This window comes from Sciurus carolinensis, chromosome 3 (genome assembly GCF_902686445.1).
Source record: "Sciurus carolinensis chromosome 3, mSciCar1.2, whole genome shotgun sequence".
NCBI classification, from domain to species: domain Eukaryota; kingdom Metazoa; phylum Chordata; class Mammalia; order Rodentia; family Sciuridae; genus Sciurus; species Sciurus carolinensis.
Genome location: NC_062215.1, coordinates 126,294,024 through 126,315,832, shown reverse-complemented (window position 1 = coordinate 126,315,832; position 21,809 = coordinate 126,294,024). Strand labels below are relative to the sequence as shown.

At 31.2% G+C, this 21,809-nt stretch overlaps 1 protein-coding gene across 2 annotated transcripts in view; it reads right to left on the bottom strand.

The window, feature by feature from the left end:
• Positions 1-21,809, bottom strand: part of Agps (alkylglycerone phosphate synthase) — a 123,407-nt gene that overhangs the window by 27,655 nt on the left and 73,943 nt on the right. For both annotated transcript variants that reach the window (XM_047545094.1, XM_047545096.1), the window contains 5 exons: positions 18,278-18,354; positions 16,426-16,538; positions 10,881-10,950; positions 8,626-8,687; positions 4,099-4,188 (listed from right to left, as the gene is read on the bottom strand). In XM_047545094.1, coding sequence (XP_047401050.1) covers positions 4,099-4,188; positions 8,626-8,687; positions 10,881-10,950; positions 16,426-16,538; positions 18,278-18,354 — 412 coding nt within the window. The remainder of the gene's footprint in view (positions 1-4,098; positions 4,189-8,625; positions 8,688-10,880; positions 10,951-16,425; positions 16,539-18,277; positions 18,355-21,809) is intronic.

Here is a 21,809-nt window from a genome sequence, read left to right as displayed (position 1 = left end):
AGTAAAGGCATACCATTTGTGTAGTCATACTTTACATAGGATAATAGTGATTCATTCCGTTATTTTTTCCTTCCCCCCACCCCTCCCACCCCTCTTTTCCCTCTACAGAGTTCCTCTTTCCTCCATTCTTACCTCCTTCCCACCCCCCACTATGTGTTATCATCCACTGATCAGGGAGATCATTTGTCCTTTGGATTTTTGAGATTGGCTTATCTCACTTAGCATGATTTTCTCCAATTTCATCCATTTGCCTGCAAATGCCATAATTTTATTATTCTTTATGGCTGAGTAATATTCCATTGTGTGTGTGTGTGTGTGTGTGTGTGTGTGTGTGTGTATATATATCACAGTTTCTTTATCCATTATCAACTGAAGGGCATCTAGGCTGGTTCCACAATCTGGCTTTGTGAATTGAGCAGTTATGAACATTGATGTGGTTGTATCTCTGCAGTATGCTGATTTTAAGTCCTTTGGGTATAGGCCAAGGAGTGGGATAGCTGGATCAAATGGTGGTTCCATTCCAAGTTAAAAAACACCTTTTGGAGAACCTCAATTTGAGTCCATTTCAGGAAATGACTCAGATTGAACACCTTTAAAAACACTTAAACGCTAATCACTTTCAAAATTATCTGCACAAGTAAATATGTGGCTATCAAAGTCACTTCATGATTTTTTCATTTCTAAAAATCTTTTGTGCAGTTTCGGATACTTTCCTTGTGTTGGATTCACTAAAGATTCCTTCCCATATAACTTATTAAAAAGAGTTAGGGTTGAAATATCTATCCCAATGTACAAAGTACATTTTAATGGATAAAAATGAAATAACCCAATAAATGCATGCTTATAACCTAATAGTATTTTTCTTTGGTGCATTGATTTTAGAGTTATTAATTATTTTTAAATAATCTTGAAACAGCTTTTTTTAAAAATTGGTTTGAAAAATACATCTCACGTATTCAATAGGGCATAATCACCTTGGCCACTATTAGGCAGCTCAAATCTAACTAAAAAAAAGAAAAACTCTAGTTAAATGTTAATTTAAACAAGTATAAGCCATAAGAACTATATTCAAAATTCTAATTTACCAAAGCTATTTAAATAATTATACTTTGGTCATTCCAAACTGGTTTCATAAGATGATCACAAAAATTGAACATATAAAACTTTTATAAGACAACCATTCTTATAAAAATTGCTATTTAATAAACATAACTCTTAAGGTTTAAATCTGGAATGTCTCCCTAAGTTTCATGTGTTCAGAGGTGGGGCTTTGATGAAATGATTAGATCATTAGGGCTCTGACTTGATTGGAGGATTAATCCACTGATGACTAAATAAACTACTAGGAAGCAGGACCTAATTGGAGGAGGTAGGTCACTGGGGGCATGCCCTGAAGGGTATATCTTCTCCCTGCCCACTCCAACTGCTGCCTGCTGTAAGCTGAGTTGCTTTCCCTCACCATGTGCTTCTGCCATACTTCTGCCTTGGAACTGGCTGACCATGGACTCAAACTTCTGAAACCTAGAGTCAAAGTAATTTTTTTCCTTTTCTACATTGTTCCTGTCAGGTATTTCAGTCACAGCAACAAATAGCTAACTAACAATAACATATAGCCAATTAAGTCTAGGTATATTAATTCTATTGTCTACAATACATAATGAAGATTCTTAGGCCTTATGAATACCTTCTGAAAAACGAAGATTTAACCATTAATGACAGAGTGTGCTCCAAGGCAAAATATTTTGCTTTCCATTCATATTCAACAAGTAAAGGTTTATCACAATGAAGGAAGGGGGGTTCTCAAGAGACAATGTGAATAGGGAGTTGGGACAAAAGGAGGAAAGGTAGAGGGCAAAAAACCTATAAATTCCCACTTGACCCCCACCCCCAAAAAAAGGAATAAAACTTTCTCAACTGCACAAGAACTAATTCTAGTCTCTTATTATCTTACTTAAAATATTTCAAACTTTAATGGTAACAAATAGCTTTTGGATATCAAGGCCTGATTTGTTTTCAGGATTATAATAACAGAGGCCTAACAGACTGTCAAGGGCAGAACCAACCATCGATTTGGTTAGATAATAAACACAACTCTTTTTCCTTTAGATTCTAAGGAATTTAAGATAAAAAGGTTCATTTTAAAAGACAGTCAAAAATTTTTAAAATTACGTGTATATTCTTACACCTTCAGTTAGAAAGGTTTTCTCCAAAGTCAATCACTAAACCAATATTAGCTTTATGAAGTTATAGTTTTTTATTATATAGAACAAAGCCTCTATTTTCCCTTTCTTTGGACATCTCAAATGCCCACTCAATTTCTGTTAAAATCTACCTTTTTAAAATTTTATTTTCTCTATTCCAAACATACTAGTTCTAAAGCATGTTAATATACTGACTTGACTTGGAACTTTCTGTAATGCCTATCGAACACTTAAAGATTCCCCAACACAGAAGCAGAAAAGACCACTTGCAATGGGAACTTTCTGATTAAAATAAGGTTGAAGAAGGATAGTTTCCTCAGATCTCATGTTAGAATTTTACTTTCTTACCCCTTAGAAGCACAACTTTAGCAAATGCTTAAGGATATCTTTCCCAAGGGTTATGAAATTTTCAAAGTAGACAGGAAGAAGAAAGGTATATGAACAGGCATTGGTTCCTGGGTAGCAGTAGGCCTGGATCTGTTTCCCAGGATGAAATTAAGTAATTCAAGAAAAATCATAAGAATAAGCATTATGAATAGAAATACAGATACCCTTTGACTTATGATAGTGTTTTGTCCAAATAAAACCATTGTATGGTAAAAAGTCTATAAATATACTTAACGTTAAACCAAACATCACAGTTTAGCCTAGACTACCTTAAATGTGCTCAGAACATTAAAATTACCTTACATTTGGAAAAAAAATCATTCAACACAGTCTATTTTATAACAAATTGTTTAATATCTCACGTAACTTACTGAATACTCAACTGAAAGTGAAAAAAACAGTGCTTGTGCACTGTTGAGAAGTTGAAAAATCTTAAGTCAAACCATCATAAGTCAGGGACAGTCTTGCATATAGAAATGTTGTGATGACGCACACTTGTTTTAAAAGTCCAGTGTCAGATGCACTTAATAATATAGATACATTATTTCCAAAATTACCTATTTTTCATTTTTACTTTGTAACCAGTTTGTTTCTATAATATTAGAGATGTGTTCTTGAAAGCGGCCACCAACACATACAGAATAAAAGTGAGGCAATTATACAATACAGAATGCTAGATCATTATTGTTAGATTCCAATTAATTCTATAACTTTTTAGAGAAGTCAAATATTTGACTTGATATATTTCATATCCTGGTGTTTACACAGAAAATTAATATCAAAAGACTGACTTCCGAAAAAGGAATCTTCCTTTTTTGGGTTGCTGCTATTTAACAAAATCATGAGATAACCATACAATGTCCAATATGGAAAATACTAGTCACACATAATGTTCTAAATTAAATTATTTTAAAATTAAATTAAAAATTTAAATTTAACTGCACAATCACACTAGCCACATTTCAATCTCTCAACAGTCACATGGGCTTGTGCTACCATACTGGACAGTGTTGATACAGAATATTTCCATTATCAAATAAAGATCTATTGGAAAGAACCAAGTTTATCATCAAATTTAAGTCTTTTGTGCCTCTCAATCCTCTATTCCATTCCCATCCCTTTAATCAGCAACTAAAAGGCTTATAATGTTTTTTTTTCTCTGATGAAGAGCTATACTGACTATGAATCTATTTTATAGCTGCATAACTATGTATGTAATTTACACTTGCTGTGAATAAAGGAGTCTTCCTCTTTTCCAGGAGCTTAGCTACTTGGCTCTTCCCTGCCATGCTATCCAGATAGGGCAAAAGGCTCACTAAAGGGTTAAGCCTAAAAGGTTCAGGACCTTGTGAAATTCAACTGACACATCCTGACAAGGTGGTAAATGAAGTTAAGGGAAGCTCCCCAAGGAGAAAAAAATTGAAATTTTTCCTCAGCTGGCAAATTATAATTTTGAATAAATAAAGTAGTTTTTCAGAATAAGGAATAAAAGAACAATAAGAAAACTCACCTGCATGTAGAAAGAGGAGCAAACTGCACACCCTTCTCCTTGCACTCCCTTCTTATTCTTTCTTTTACATTTCTACAGAGATCTACAACCCTGGAAAAGATAATTGAATAGAATATTACACTTTCAAATGAAAACTACACAAATTCTAAGGAGTACTGGTTTATCTGGCACCTTTCACGTCTGAAAGATCTCTTAACTATAAAACTTTCATAGATACTTTTTAGAGAGTACACAGAAAGAGCCTTGATCATTCATATTAGGTGCTCAACTCATAACTTTGAAGGTAACGAAGTCCTTTCTTTTTTGCTTTAGAAAAAATACAAGTCAAAAGAGGAGACTCAAGTCTCATGAATGGAGTTTCCCATACTTAGGAGAATCCAACTTCAAAATAAACTTAATTATAAGATTTTAAACGCTTCTTAAAGTGTTACAAAAAACATGCACATGAAAATTCAATTCTGGGTTATATGAATACCAATCTTTATCAATGTCTAAGAAGCTTTCTTTAATTCATATAATTGAATCAAGAATAATTATGCCATATCAAATGTTCCATAGCCTATTCTCAAGCTAAAATCCAATTTGACAAAGACTTATTGGATACAGACTGTATGAAGTGCTAATGAGTTATGTTAGACTGTTTGATATTAGGTCAATGAAAACAGGGGATGGGTGGTTATAATCCTTCAAGGAGAGAGGGTTTGACAATAATTAACAATATTCATCCATTTTTAAATTCACCTAAATTTAAATGGGAGCTGCAGCATGTTATATTTACATATTTTGTTTTATCTGGACAATAAAACTCTTAAGCCATATATAAACCATTTTATATCCCTATAAATATCCTGGCCACATACTAGCACATTCTGTTTTAAACATTGGTTTGTTTAGCTTCAAAAGAACAAACTCAAAAAGTTGGCCTGTCTCTCAAATCTTCAAAGTGATTTGACTTTGTAAGAATCAATAATAACAAAAACATTTAAATGTATTTAGCCTTATAAGGCATATTTAAGTTATCTATATTTTCAATATCAATAAGTATAGGATTAAAATATAAATACATAAGGCTCTAAGTATTATGTCATATTTTTTATTTTTATGAATACAGCATACGAAAATTTTACAAATTCTAATTTTTCAAAACAATGCTTTTAAGTTAATTCTGATTTATTTATAAGAGTTTCAGATAAATATGATTTACCAATATTATGTATGTCTCATTCATAGAAAGGCAAGAATGCATGTTTTAAAAAATATAAAGTACGAAAGATTACTGAAATTTGATGCTTTTTATTTTGAAAATCCACTTATAAAAAGTTTTCAATACAAATAAAATCTACTCAGATTTAATATCTATAGAGACTAAAGAATATTACAAATTTATAAAAATAACAAGTTCTTTATCTTGGCTTTAGAAAACAATTTAAGGGTTACTGCTAAGTTCTCCAAAAACATTAATATAATTCTTCTATTGGATGGACTATGTTTCAGATTAAATACACATAAATATACTTAACCATTACAAATGCAGTAGGAAACATGGACATGTTAAGAACGGATTATGTCTAAACCCTGGTAGGTGAATAATAATGAGATGGTAAGAGAAGGAACAGTACTAAATGGTTATAATAGCCAAAGGTACACTTTCTATACATGATATGTGGGAAGGGGATTCTGAAAGTATTCTCTCATAGAATTTAGATTATGTTCAAGACAGCCCACTGGACCAATCATTTTTTTAGGATATAAATGTAACTGTGTATATACTTTTAAATTCTTAACTGATCAGCAAATTTTACACTGTTGATCATTTTCCCCTTGAAAAAAGCATCCCTGGACTTTTCTCCTATCACTGGATTTCCTCCAAGACCTCTAGAGACTATTTCTCAATCTCCTTTGCCAGCTACTGTTTGTAGACTATCCCCAATATATTGAGATTTCCTTGACTTCTTTCATAGGTTCTTTTATTTTTCCCTTTACTCCATTCTGTGTATTAACTTACTCAGTTTAAATTACCAGACTCCTGTTGATATCTCCAAAATATTTAAAACCTCCAACTCTTAAAACAGTTTTTTTCTTTTTTTCTATGGTACTTGGGATTGAACCCAAGAACACTCAACCACTGAGCCACATCCCCAACCCTTTTTTGTATTTTATTTTGAGATAGGGTCTTATTGAGTTGCTTAGGGCCTCACTAAGTTGCTGAGGCTGGCTTTGAACTCATGATCTCCTGCCTCAGCCTCCTGAGCCTCTGGGATTACAGGCGTGTGCCACTGAGCCAAAACACTACTCCAGAGCTGACTCATAGAACTCTACATGAATACTCATTAAGCACCTAACAGGTACAGTGTGCTAGGGTCACTGTGGGACACACAAAGATTATTTAAGACCCCAAAACCCTGAAGTGGCCTTATATAAAGGGGCCAAAAACCTAATAATATTGTGAAAGTTGAAGATCTTAGTCCAGTGGGATACTGCTAAAGATGGTCAAAAAGTAAAAAGTTTACTTCACAAATGCAGTTGCTTTTCATTAATGTTATTTATTTAAAACATCAATTGAAAAAGTTGTTTTAAATGAAAATAAAACACATATGTAACCCTGCATAAAACAGAAATTATCAATGAATCAATCAAATAAATATGTAAATATATACAGGAATAAATGAAGAAAAAAGTAGCACATGATAAGCTTGCATAGTTGAAGAATAAAAAGATAGGATGGCAATCATCAGTTAATATTAACTTACGACAAGGAAATCCATAATGCTGAAGGGTAATTCTACACTAATCCATCTATCCTAGTGATAAGGACAGAATGTTTGTGTCCATCTCAAAATTCATATATTGAAATACTAACCTAACCACGAGTGTGCTGACATTAGGAGGTAGGACCTTTGGGGAACAGACACAGTCCTCATGAGTGGTATTAGTGCCCTTATAAAAAGACATGAGAGGATTCTCGATTCTCTCTACTTTCTGTCACAGAAGGGTACGATGAGAGACACCTATAAACCATGAAGCTGCCTTCTTTACTAAACACTGACTATGCTGGTACCCTAATCTCAGACTTCAAGCCTCCACAGCTGTAAGAAGTAAACATTTTTTGTTTAAGAATATTTAAGTCACTCATTCTATAGTATTTTGTATAGCAGCCCAAACTAAGAAACCCAGCAAGGAGAGGTATTAAAAGACTAAAATCATCTTTTAAACCACTATGAAAAGCCTCCAAACTACTTCTGCTGCTCAAGTGTAAATGTCCATGAGCTAATAATTCTTTTCATTTACAAAATTTATTCCCCTTGATAAAATTAAGTGTGAAAACAGAGAGATACTATAAATTGGGTTAATATCTAGTAATCCAAAGAACATGAGCACCAATGTACCAATAGTCACAGTCCAGTGTAAGAAAAGAAAGTTTTCTGAGGGAACAAAAAAGAGGTTAGGGAGAACAAATGTTAAGATATTTAGTATCTAAACAGTAGATTTGTGGCAATTTGTTACAGGCTATATTCTTTATTATAGATTTAAAACAGTTTACAAATTTTACAGCGAGAAAGTAAAATGTAGGCATATTCAAAAAAATAAAAATATACTGAGGATACCCTTTAAAACCGGATTACTGAAAAAAATTCACAAGTCCATTTTTAATAAAACTACCTGACATTTCCAAATAAGTTTTTATTGATTTCCAAACTAATATTTGTATGTTTTTATTTCTGGTAAAGAAATCTATATGTTTATTTCCATTTATCCACTTGGGTCATTTCTTACAGTATTCTCCCATATTAGAATTTTGCTTACATTTAAAAATAGAAATGTACTTTATTTCTTAAATAGAGTTTCTTTTAGAAATCACTTAAAAGAAGTTAATTAAGATCTTGCTTAACACATACATATACAAACATCAAAAGCTACATGATATATTACAAGAGATTAACTGATTTAAAAATTTGGGTGGACTTTTTGGAGAACATTTAAGCATACTAATGACTCAAGAATTTAAATAAAGCTGGGTGCAGTGGTATACTCCTGTAATCTCAGTTACTAAGACTGAGAGGCAGGAGGATTCCAAGTTTGAGATCAGCCTCAGCAGCTTAGCAAGGCCCTAAGCAAATAGCAAGATCCTGTCTCAAAATATAAAACTAAAAAGGGGTAGGGATGAGTAGTTCAGTAGTAAAACATCCCTGGGTTCAATCTCAGTATCAAAAAAAAAAAAAAAAATTTAAATCAAAGCTAAGTAAAACAAACAGTAACATTTTAGTGTTTGTAAGATCTTCAAAACGTAAACTTCAAAAATACCATCCTTTTTTGGGTTGCAGACAAATTTTCCTCAAATCGAAAAAAAAAAAAAAAAAGGTGTGTGGTATTCTGATAAAGATATTAATTTAAATAAAAGTAGTCCTTTTTCAAGATTTCTTCATGAAATTTTGAAAGTTTACATATTCATACACCAAAATAAATTACTTTGGCAACTCACAAAGCATATGTGAATCAAATAATATCAGACATTTTATTACATGTTACCTGTCCCAAGGAGCAGAAGTCTCAAAAGATTCTCCTAATACGTAGTATTCCAAACCCAAGTCCTGTTAAGACACATAAGAAATCACTAAACTACAACAGATGCAATAATCAATAATACTGTTGTTATTTCATGTAATTGTTAGTATCACATGGATCTAATTTAGCATCAACTGCTCTTTAATATCTATCTCATAAGAGTACTGGGAAGGAGCCCTGAATGAGATATGACCTTCTTGAGGACAGGAATCTTATGTCTTGTTTTCTTCTATATCCCTGGCAGCAAACAGAGTGCCTAATACAGAATAGGAATTCAAATATTTCTCCCTTGAATGGAGTGTCTACTCAGGAAAAAAAAAAATCTATGTACATAGAGAGAAGACTAGAATAGATTTTCAGTGTTATAAATAACAAATTAACCAATATCAAAAATTGGTCATCAAGGTGGAAGGAGCAGAGGGACCGAAGTCGGGAGGGAGGGAGTTAAAATACGAAGGTATTTTCCTTTCCTCAAGTCAACTTTTCTTTAAAAACAAATTCAAAAAACAGTGTGCCTCTCCTTGAAGTGACAGATTAGTCAAACATATAGAGGGATTTCTGCTTGGAAAATATTTTATAGCTTATAAGATGCAATACTTAACACTATAAGTAACTTATACTATTTGACTTCTTTACCTAGAGCACAATTATTTTATTATCAAAGCTAGAAAGACAGAGTCACAAGCCCCCCACAGAATGCAAGGATTTGAGAAAAATATTTTTAAGGTAGAAAAATCAATACAGGTTATAAATTTGCACTTCCCATAAAAAGAATTACTTTGACTCTACCAGTGGTTGGCAGGGGGAAAAAAAATCCCCAAACTACTGATCTAAAATGGGTGTTTTTCTCTTATGCATTCATTTATTCAGTAAACATATATCTGGTAACAATGATATTGTTCACTGGGATTTTTTTAAAACATAAAACAAATAAATCTAGAGGGAAAAAAAAAATCCCTCACTTGCTTTTGACTCAGTTTTAACATTAACTGAAAACTTAAGACATTTACCCAAATTGTGTGTATGCTGTACTTGCTACAGATGTATTTCATTTTCTAGAATTCTGAATTCAGTATTGTAGGAAAATGATCAATATCCTTAGTTGAAACAACAAACAATATTTTATCTATACTCAAAATACTTTCTATGAGAAGAACCCTGGGTACTGATAATTTATGGATATAATCATAATACCTAAGACCTATTATTTTTTATGATCTCTACATTCCTTAATCAGAATTTTTAACAGTAGACAGGCAATAAATATATTTTTCCCCATCAGCACCACTTAGCGAGGGGGTAGAAGGGCACGAGACTAACGATATACTTTAAATTCACTGCAATTTAAAATTTAGATCTTAACTAGAATTAAATTCTTTCTAAAATGAGAACACATCAATTCAAGCTCTTAAATAAGTAAAACCAAATTGTATATAAGTTTTTGTATTTCTTTCCAAACAATTTCTAAATGAAAAATTAGAAAACTTAGTATTAAGGAAGTCAAATTCTCAGGAGGGTATCTGAGAAATGACCTATTAGAATAAGATTTACATTAAATAAGAGGTAATATTTAAAAGAATAATACTAACAACCTGGGCAACAGCAGAAAACAATTTAAAAAACCTGAGTTTGTTAGATATTAGGGGGAAAAAAAAACACTAAATAAAATAAATAAAATTTCAAAAGAACAATGTCATGTAGCATAGACTTGAATATGACTAATGAAATTTCTCAAATGTCTCATAAAATCCATAATCAGTAAAATTTTAGTGCTCAAGTACACATAAATTATTTCTAAATAGTAATAATAACCAGTGAACCAATAACTACTTGGAATCAAGTTAAATATCAATTTTTAAAGACAACAAAGATTTATATATATTTAAAACATTATAAATTAAGTGAGGAGTGCTGCCAAATAAAATAGCTTGATTTAACAAGGTAATCTTAGGAAAGACATGTTCAACTTTCAGACAGAGAATGACTCCAATCTTTTAAAAGAACAGAGACATTAAATCATTTGAAGTTACTCAAAAGCATATTTGGGTTTAAATGGGCTTCTGAAAAATGATAGCTAATGCAAGGTTCATGTAAAATGATGTGCTTAATTATCATATCTTAAGACGTTTAAGAAAATAAAAACTACAATTTCATTCAAAATAGGAAAAGTATTATTTACAATGTAAAGTAAATGACAAGGGAAATATGATGTAACTTACTCGAATGTATGCAATGACATACGTCAGCAAATATCCTCTCTGTCCATTATCTTCGCCAGCTGCCAATCCACTGTGATTAAAGAACAAACTGTTAATGTTTTAAATGAACTATTAAAAAATATATAAACTGAAGCAAACTGCTAAGATATCTAAAGATAACTGCTTTTCTAGATTAACAAATATCACATTGCATCTCATTTTTATTTTAGTCTCATTTATACCAAAGAGATGTCAAGAAAATAAGCTTCGACAAAAATCTGAAAATATTTTTAATACTTCAACCTAGTCATTAATTTCAAACTTTTATTCACACTAATAAAACTGATTTATATTATTTACTTTTCATATTCTCAAAAAGAGCAGAGAATTAGTCATGAAAAATGGCTTAAACAAGTGTAATCCTCACATGCAAAACAAGACACAAGTATTCTTATTTCATTCATATAGATTGAGTATCCCTATCTAAAAACCCAAAATCCAAAATGTTCCAAAATCTGAAAATTTCTGAGTACCAACTGGATGCAACAAGTACAAAATTCTACACCTGACTTCATGTGATGGGTCTCAGTCGTAACTCAAGCACACTAAAAATATTGTATATACATTACCTTCAGTGTACACGTATAAAGTATATATGAAACATAAATTAATTTTGAGTTTAAACTTGGGGCCATCCCCAAGATATCTCATTTTTGTAATGCAAATGTTCCAAATTCTAAAAAACTCCAAACTTTGAAACACCTCTGGTCCCAAGTATTTTGTTATATTTTTATTCATATATTCATGTTATTACATTCTTATTCATGTTAATGAACTGTGATAATTAAGTAGGAACTCCCAAATACCAAGAAGTTTCCTGAAGAAATTATGGCATTTGCCAGTAAATGGATGGAAGTGGAGATAATAATGCTCACTGAAATAAGCCAATCCCCCAAAATCCAAAGGTGAATGTTCTGACAATGCAGATGCTGAGACACAAGGGTGGGGGGTAAAAGTTCACTGCATTTAGACACAGGGGAATGAAGGGAAGGGAAGGAGGATGGGAATAGGAAAGATAGTAGAATGAATCAGACATAACTTTCCTATGTACAAATATAAACATAAAATCAGTGAAACTACATTGTGTTCAACCAAAAGAATAGGATCTAAATTAGAATAAGTTATACTCCACGTATGAATAATGTGTCAAAATACACTCTACTGTCATGTATATCTAAAAAGAACAAATAAAAAATTTAAAGAACAAAAAACAAAAAAATAAAATAAAAAGCAACATTCAGACAAATGAAAGAACAACAGGTCAGGTCTTATTACTATGAACATAAAAACTATTCCTTTCAATTTGAAAATAGTTTTATCCATTGAAATTCTATTTGATGATCTAGTTACAATTCTATATGACATATAACTCAGTCCAAGTACTGTGGTCTGTGAAAGTTATTCTATTTTAAAGGAAAATGAATAAATATTGCTTCTTTGGTAAATGAAGTTATTAACTGTTTTTTTTCCATTATCAGACAAATTGTGATTCATTCATTATTTCTATTAGAGTCTCACATGACAGTAATTAAATCCTTCCTTTTTTTGAAGTTTTGTGGGACTTGGTGGTAAGTAAATAATATAATGTAGGCGTACTCATGTTTTATACAAACATTTTAAGGCAGTTTCAGGCTGGATATATGGGCTAAATCAGAATTTCCTGACTTAACTATTCTTGATTGACATAGTCAAGTTAGTGTTAACTAGAAGAAGTAGCAGACTTGACAGAATAGCTCTCCTGTGAAAACTACCTGTGGATGGGCTATAATGAAATGAAGGGAACTGTTTGTATTAATAGAATATTTATGAACAAAGAAGATAGAACTAAGATCAAGCATCACTGAAAGCGAAAAAGTAAGAAAACAGAAAAATAGCTCTGGGTTGGATGTGAGGTTGGAGGTAGACAGCCAAATAAAATCCTCAAACAAAAGGAACATAAGTCAGAAAACTGCAGGGACAAGTGCTTGGAGGGAAACAGCTGAGCCCATAATTCAGGTAGATATGAAACAGACTGAGATCAAAGGAGAAAAAACACTACAGATCTAGAAAATACAAATGGTTCATTCTGGACATAAAGTAGAAGGAAGTGGAGTGAAGCTCAGAAAAAGGTGTAAGACACCCTGCTAGGAATCTTTGAGAAGGAGCATACTAAATATGTTATGTTGTGAGAAGTAACAGGTGTGAATAAACATTCAGTAGGCCTATCTCTGTAGAAGAAAAGTCAATTTGGGTTCGCTTTTCAAGTCATGTTTTCTTGAAAATTTAGCTTTTTAGTATTTTTCTTCTTTTTTTAAGTTTTTAAAACTGTCAATCTTCTAGCCTAAATTACCTTAAGATACAATTGTATCAAACAGCATGAACGCAATCACTTATGCAGCCAACTACAAAAAACTATTTAGATTCAAATTGCATTATTTTAAAGTAGCAACATCCTTCCCCTATTTCATGCTCCTGCAAACTTCAGACATCAATTCACAAGGTTCTTGAACAAATTTAAAGCTATGTCATGAAGAAGCACTGGGAAGACTAATGAAAGAGAAATGAGAGACAATCATTTTATATAAAAGGGCCATCTGGTGAACCTAATCACTCTCATGTTGAATTATGTAAAACAACTTAAGCACACTTTAAAAATAATGATTATATATTACCTTAAGTTCTATGGTGAATGTCAAAACACCTGTCATGAGTGCTGACAAGTAACATTTATTCTCCTCAGTTCTTAGAAAAGTAAAAGTGCTAGCCAATAAGTATAAACAACCAAGGTATGATTTTTCAATTTTTGGTTACTATACTCTGTTGGATCACAAATGTTCAAACAGTATTGGAGTGGAGTGGAAGACAAGGAGACAAAACTTGTATTTTAAACTGTTCATGTTTAAACTAACGTATTCTAAACTGTTCAGATTACTTCATTAAAAGCAATCAATTTAAGCTAATGAAGTAACTGGAATATAGGACAAAACGAAAGAGAAAATAAAAGATAGATTAAACCCCTAATTAAAAATTTAATACATGAACTAAGTTAACTATAAAAACTTCAGCAGAAAGTTGGTGGTGCCTTCCCCCAAACTGTTATACAGAAGTGACTGAGGATTCAGGGTTTGCAGAGTGTCATCTTAAAGAAAAATATCTCTGAGTCTTCAATAATTAGAACAAAAAATTAGTGCCTACAGAAAACAAAGTGGGCAGCCAGAACCTCTGATAGAAAAACCAAAAGAAGAAATTTCCTAGTATTAAAAAAATCAAAACTAAGTCATCTCCCTAACGACAATGTGGGTTATTCAAAACCAAAGATTTTTGCATATAAATGAAGGAAGCCACAATGAAAGTACAATAAGAAATTAATTATAACTAAAAAGGAACAAATAGTAAAAATATGAGACCCCAATTTGGGCCAAAATTTTTAAAAGTTTATCTCTGCTTTAAATTAATATCTCATTTACTATAATCTATTTCAAATGGATGAATCTGATAGAAGTGTTATTTAGAGTAAGCAAAATGCTGGAATTAAACCAACAGTTCTGGAGCTTTAATACCAGTGTCTGGCAAGCTGAACCCTGTATCTGAAAGAAGATTCACTCTTATTTGTAAGCTGTAAATGATGGTGTTATGTGAGAAAACAAACCTGGCATTACTGACATGCCTGAAAATGAACACTCAAATTAAACAAAACTGATAATATGGTTCTGAATAAACATCTAAAGATTAAAATACTCTTACAGGTAATAGGCATAAATGAATTAGAAAAAATATATCGGGGAAAAATATAGTATTTGACTTCATTAATTCTTTCCACAAATATTTAATCAATATCAAATATGTTCCAGGTATCAAGAGTGATGTCCAGGAACAGAGAAATCATGCCCTATAAAAAATCATGTAAAAGATACAATGGGCACTTTTTATCATGAACCTATATGGTCCAACAGGAAATGTGGCATACTACTTACTAGTAAAGATTTGCTAGTTACTCAATTTTTATTATAATTATTGATCCGACAAAGTAGAATTCCTGTGTGTATTCGTGTGTGTGTGTTAGGGATGGAGGAACACTGAGATGAAACTAAGCAAATTCAACCCCACATACAGTGATTTAACACATTATTAAAAAATGTCTTATTCCACCTCCCTACAAGTCCTTCAGGAAAATTTTAAAGTCCCAATTAAATATTTAAATATATAAAGAAAAAATTTAAAGCTTCAGTTTCTATTATTTAAGGCTAGAGCAGATATAAAATATTTTAGTACAAATATCCTTACCCCCTGTGTGCATCTACTTCCTAAACAGTAGGTATATGCATAAGGTTAAATTCCTTCTGGGTAGGGAAACATGCACATTTCAAAAATGCAAACAAAAATGAGATTACTTGAAAGCCAAGCCATTTGATCATTAAATAAATCTTTCCAGCATAATTATTTTTAATTAATTTAGTTAAAACATAAGTGATTCCCAAGAAAGGTAGTATAGGGGGAGAAAGGATGAAAGATTAGTGAACTTTATCTTTTACTAAAGAAAATTAAAATTCTATTTGCCAGTTTCAGAACAGGGAGAAAAAAAGGAGTGAGAGACTAATTTTAATACTCAAAAATAGTACAAAAATAAACTGAAGTCCAAGGTTAGACCCTTTCCCACTCTAAGAACCTTCACTTTAACACTTTTCAGACAATCCAGGAAGTAAAGAGCTAGTTATATATAAAAAATATATGAGTGGCATACTCTAAAATATACAGCTCCAAATTAAGTGTTAATCTGTTTTCTTAGAAGGAAAAAAAAGAATAAAAGTAATATAAAGAACTCAGACTAAGCATAATGGGCATGCTATATTTTAACCCCTGAAACACAAAAGTAAAGACTAGCATCCAGAAAACTGTTAGTTTATGTACTTAGAAAAGAAAAAAATGTAGTCCTGATAAATGACATTTCCACTAGAGTTCTCATTGATCAGTCTAATAATCCATCAAGCAGACAGACAAAATCTACCCTATCATTATTCAGTTGGTTATAGATGTGAAATGTTTTCTGTTTCTTTATACCAGCACAAAACAGTGAATGACAGGGGGTGGAGTATAGACAATTTATCAAATACCAGGGATTAAATTCAATTTCCTTTTAAAAATACACTAATTACATGCTTTATACATGCACTATTTTCACTGAAGAGTAACATGATAATGAATTTTTTTCCTACTTCACCACAACAAATATCAAACTGATATTAGTACAAAAGACCAGGAAAAACAATAATTAATATAATATGTATATTAAAAAATGAGATAAATAAGAGCAATCAATCTAACGTCTTACAAATTTTAGAAGTAAATTAAAACTGTTTTAAATTTACTTTCATAAATTACTACAAATTTAATATGAAATTTAAATTGATAACTGCCTAGCAATATGCAGTATGCTTGTAAACATTATGGTCTGGTGCATTAATAACTGGTTGGAGATATTAGAATTTTAGTTTAATATTCTCTCGGCATTATGAACTTAAAGCCATACCCAAATTTTGCAGCAATGTCATATACTTGTTTTTCATGTTGAAGAACCTTCTCACGGTCCCCCTCAAATAGTAATGTGGCTACACTTAGCTGATTTGGATCAAATCCTTTAAACTTTAAAAAAAAAAAAAAATATTATTACAGATGAGTCTTATCTTGCAAAACAGTAAATCAAAATACATTTTACTCTTTTCCTTCTGGTCTGAACTCAAATACACCAACTTCTTAAAAAACTGAACTTTGGAACTTTACATTTCAATCAATAAGAATGCTTAATGCACCTATGCAGGTTATTACAATATAAAACTATGCAGCAGACAAAAAACATTTTACCTGTATTCCATGGTTTTAATCATATTAAACAATGTATGCCATGGTTTAAATTAAATGTCATATCAGTATATAAATGCAACAAATGGTCAGAATTATAACTAATAACTGAATAGAAACTACAAAATAATAAAATAGCTAATTGTAGAGGGGGGAAAACCCAACAGTTCCCTTACATACCAGTAAAAACTTCTTATTAAATAATACTTTCAGCATAAAATTAAAAGAAATAATCTTAAAAAGAAATATATAACTTCATTAGGAAAACATGTGTAAAACAGATAAGAAAGATTTATGTTCTTGATGCATAAACTAAGCATTACAAACCTGTAAGTACTTGCCCAAAGTAATATATTACTCTATTCCAAGTCTAGTAAGAACCCCAGTGGACTGCTGAAAATGAAGTTTCTAAAATTTTTTCTAGAATAGTAAAGAGGTAGGTGATAGAAATAACAAGGAAAATTCTGAATAACAAGAGGAAAAACCAGACTTTCAAGAATTAAATCCATCTAATATTTCGAGAACAAAAAGCTCATTAAAAAGAGTTAAATACATGAAAATGGAATTTATTTCTTAGATAAATACTATATGAGATGTGTTGGTTACGGCAAATCAATGAAAGAAAAGGAATTAATTAGTTAATGGTGCTGATTCAACTGGGTGGTTACCAACTAGGGGAGCAGGAGATAAAGACTACTTTAGGTATTTATTTCACATAATAAAACTGAAATAATTTAAAATTCTCATTTAACACAAAAGAGAAAACCAAATGGTTATAATCATAGTTCTGAAGGAACAAAGGTTTTTCTAGCTTAAAAGCAATTAAATAATTACAGAAAAAGATTAAAAAATTTGAAGCTTTAGCACCAAAAAGAAAAATCCCTTTTTTAAATGGGAAGTGCTTGACTGAAAACATTTATTTACAAATTTATGACAAAGGACCTCTAATAAATTCCTCAAAGGGTACATAGCAGAGCACCAAGTGAAAAAAGGAAACTATCACCAACTAATTCACAGAAAAATTACATCTAGAAAATATAGAGAAATGTTCTATCTCAATGGATTTTGAAGAACATCATCTAAAATAAAGTACTATCACCCTGCCCAATAAGTTTAAAACATAAAAAAGCAAAAACAAAAAAAACCCATGTGCAATAATAAGGCCACAACAAAAAAATGACACACAGGTATTGCTGGCAATACTATAAGCTGGCATAACTTTTTAGGAAAGCAATTCAGCAAAGGTTAAAAAAAATCCATACTCTTAGAAAATGCATTAGACTGTTCAATGTAATATTATTTTAGAGACTTCAAATCTGGAAAAGGAAAATTTTTGAAAATGGCTACATGACTGATTTGATAAAATATTTGTTCCAACATGAAAAACAATAATTATAAAATGTATACAGCAACTATCATAAGGACAAACATCCTTATGATAGTTGTCTGTGAGGGGAAGAAGGCAAGAAACCAAATTAATATCCCAAGTATTTAAAAATGTAACATTTTATAAAAATTCTTACCTTTGTAATATAAAACTTTTTTAATCCATCCAAAAATGATGTAAAAATAGAGGAAACCTGAGGTTTAAGAGCATGACCTAAGAAGAGAAAAAAGTTTCTATATTAAATTAATAGCAAGTGATATTTTCAGAAGATCAAAAGACTAAGTTAGTAACCTAAAAGAAAGTGAAGATTTTATGACTTTAATTTCTGAATCCATATTATATTTATATTAAGACCTTCATCTTTTATCTTTTCCCTTCTTTCAAAAAGTCACAACTTTTTATTTACAAAACCCATTATCAGTTTGTTAGTTAAATTCAAATTACTATATGTAATTAACACTATACATAGTTTAGGTCACCTTTCAATGGTGTATTTTTATACATACTAAAACTACTTCATTAATTTTTACTTCATTAAGAACACCCAATGGTGGCTGGTTTTACTTTTATTTTTCTAATTATAGAGAAACCATTCAAAAGTATAACTAAATATGGAGTCAATGCAAAGTTTAAGGTTGTTTCTTAATTAATTCTTAACTCATTGAGAATTCTTGGCATAAAACTAGCAATTGCTTTCTTAATCACACCCACAGAGTTAAAATTGCCAAAATAGCATAAATGGTGTCTCAGAGTCTGCTAAATTAACATCTTTGCCTACGGATTAAGCTTAATTGAGTGAAAACCTTTTACTGTTTCCTCATTGTTTTCAAAGAATAGCAACTTCAACTCCCATGACTGCTACATTTAAGCATCATGCATCTGGTTTTAATGTTATGAGCCCAACTCAAAAAAATATGGCAACCATTTATACAAAATTTTTATGAAGAATTTTAAAGTCTTTAGTAAATCTAAAATTATATTTTAAAAAGGTTAATTTTTTAAAGCCTTTTAGTTTGAGGGATTTTGTTTTTTAAGAGCAGAACCTCCCTCTAAAATAAGTACAAATAGCAAACTTGTTTCTAAAACAACGATCACTTTTTCCAATCCATCTATTTTTTATTGAAATTCTGAATCTGTAATACTCTATTTACTACAGTTTTGTTGTTTGTAATAGGAAATTGTTACATAAAAGACCAAGTAACATAAGTCTTAACCAGCAGCTAGGAGTTAGAAATCCATGCTATAACTGAGGCATTAAAACAAAACAACCCCCAACCACAAAAAAAAAAAAAAAAAAAAAAAAATGAACTGCAGATTAGATGGGGATCCACCTGACAATCCTTCGGAGTTACTGGAACAAAAGTAGGGATTTTTTTTTCTTTTTTATTGTGATCTACCAGAGATACTACTCCAGCATAACCAGCATTTTTTGATATAATTTTTAGCATGAATTAAGTTAGAAATAACATATCAACAAAACACTTCATATACCAAAGGGAACTCATCCTACCTAAATAAAAATTGGAAACAGACATATAAATATATGTTGAGTATGTGGTGTTGTATTCTTGCAAAAAATAGAAATTGTTATTCATATAAAAGTTTTCTCATTTATTTATCTTTACACAATGCATAAGGACTCCAAATGTTACTACTCCAATATGAAATAATCCTTAAGGGTAAACCTTAATCCACTAACATTTATAAGTATAATTTCCATTATGTCAATAAAGATTGGTCACGTATGTCTCCAATACTAAGTTGACATGGTAGTTTTAAAGAATAAATTATTATGAAAGTGATACTGATTTTTGAGTAAAGCATTAGTATTAGTTGGAGGATACTGTTATCTTTTACTTTTTCTTAAATTAATGCTACCTATCAAATTAATTATATTCTAAATATATTTCAGCTAGTGTGTTTTATCTTTTATAGTAAGTTGGTTTCCAAATTTACCAGCCAGCCAGCTTGACTAGTAAATTTTTTGTTCCTATGATTTTAATTAATTAAAAAGGATTTATTAACTATGTATATTTCAAAGAAGTAGTCTGAAGCAGTGTAAAAAGTTGTGGGCTTTGGATTCAAACTGAGTTCAATCTCAGCTCTATCAAAGAGGGCTTGTGGACTCTGGTTAAAATACTGAGCCTTGAGTTGTTTGTAAAATGGGAATATCACCTTGAAGAACAGGTTTAAGGAGAGATTTCATAAATTATACTGAGATTATGTGCTTAGCACTGTGCTAAGAGCATGGCCAGTGCAATGACTAGTTCAACAATAATATGGCTAGGTGTGGCAGTGCATGCCTGAAAACCCAGCTACTTGAGAGGCTGAGGCAGGAGGATTGCAAGTTTGAGGACAGTCTGGACAAATATGTAAGACCCTGTCTCAAAAATAAAATAAAACTAAAGGGCTGTGGATATAGCTCAACTGTAGAGCACTTGCCTTGCATGTGCAAGGCCCTGAGTTGATCCATAGAACTACAAAAACACAAAATTTTAAAATGCCTACAATGTGATAAGATTTTAAAAATTACTAAAAAATATCCCCTAAATTTGAGAAACCTTGATCTACAGAGGAAATCCACAGATCATTTCAATATACTGAAAATAGATAATCTTAATAAAATGTAACAGGGGTTATACTATAAGAAGTAGTGATATTAAAAATATTAACAACTAATAAAGCCTGTGTTTTATTAACCAGTATGGTACAAACACTAAAAAAATCAGCCACGTGGCTGTTGCAGGGTTCTAAATTGCTGTGCTAAGAATTACTCTTTTAGCTGCTCATCACAAGGTCATGACCCACATATATAGATGGAAAGGCTTCAACAGGTACTGAAGAATCAAAAAGGCTACAGCCAACCAAGAAGTATGATCAGATCTGTAATTCAAAATGAACACTTTGGTGGCTAAATAAAAAACAGAAGGAAGGAAGACACAAGTCCTACCATAGACCTAGAAGGTACTATGTAAGCAAGTTTCTAGGTATATAATGAGAATGTGGAACACAGATGATAGACAGCTAGAAAGATCTTTTCTTTAAACTTTCATTTTAAATTGCTATAGAACCCAATTATAAATAAAATATGGCCAGAATTATATTTAGTTTTACAAAGGTGCCTACATCTAACATAACGTACTATAATAACATATAAATAGGTAACAGTCTTATTAATTAGATACATGGCTCTATATATCTCCAAAAGCAGGCCAAACATACAAGAAAGAGCTTTTACTTTCATTTGATTTGAATATCTCATTATTTACAGGACACAATTATCTTACGCTTTTGTTTATCAATACTATACTATGTTTAAAGTAATTTACTTAAAGAAGTAATTGTGACTTGACTTAGAAGAATCTAATTTAAAATCAAATTCTTGATATGTTATGAACCTGACTTCCTTAATTAAGTTTCTACATAACTATAATCATTTTTCCCTACCTTAAAAACTAAGCAACTTTCAGACATGACAACAAAAGCCTACCTTTCAGAGCTGGGGGTGTAATTCAGTGGTTCAGTTCCTGCCTAGCATGTGTAAAAGCCCTGGGTTCAATTCTAGCACTACAAAAAAGGGTATTTATTACTGAAAAACATTTCCATAATTTCAGGAACTGTTTTGATGATATTTAAATTCTATAAAGTCAAATCCAAAAGTAAATTTC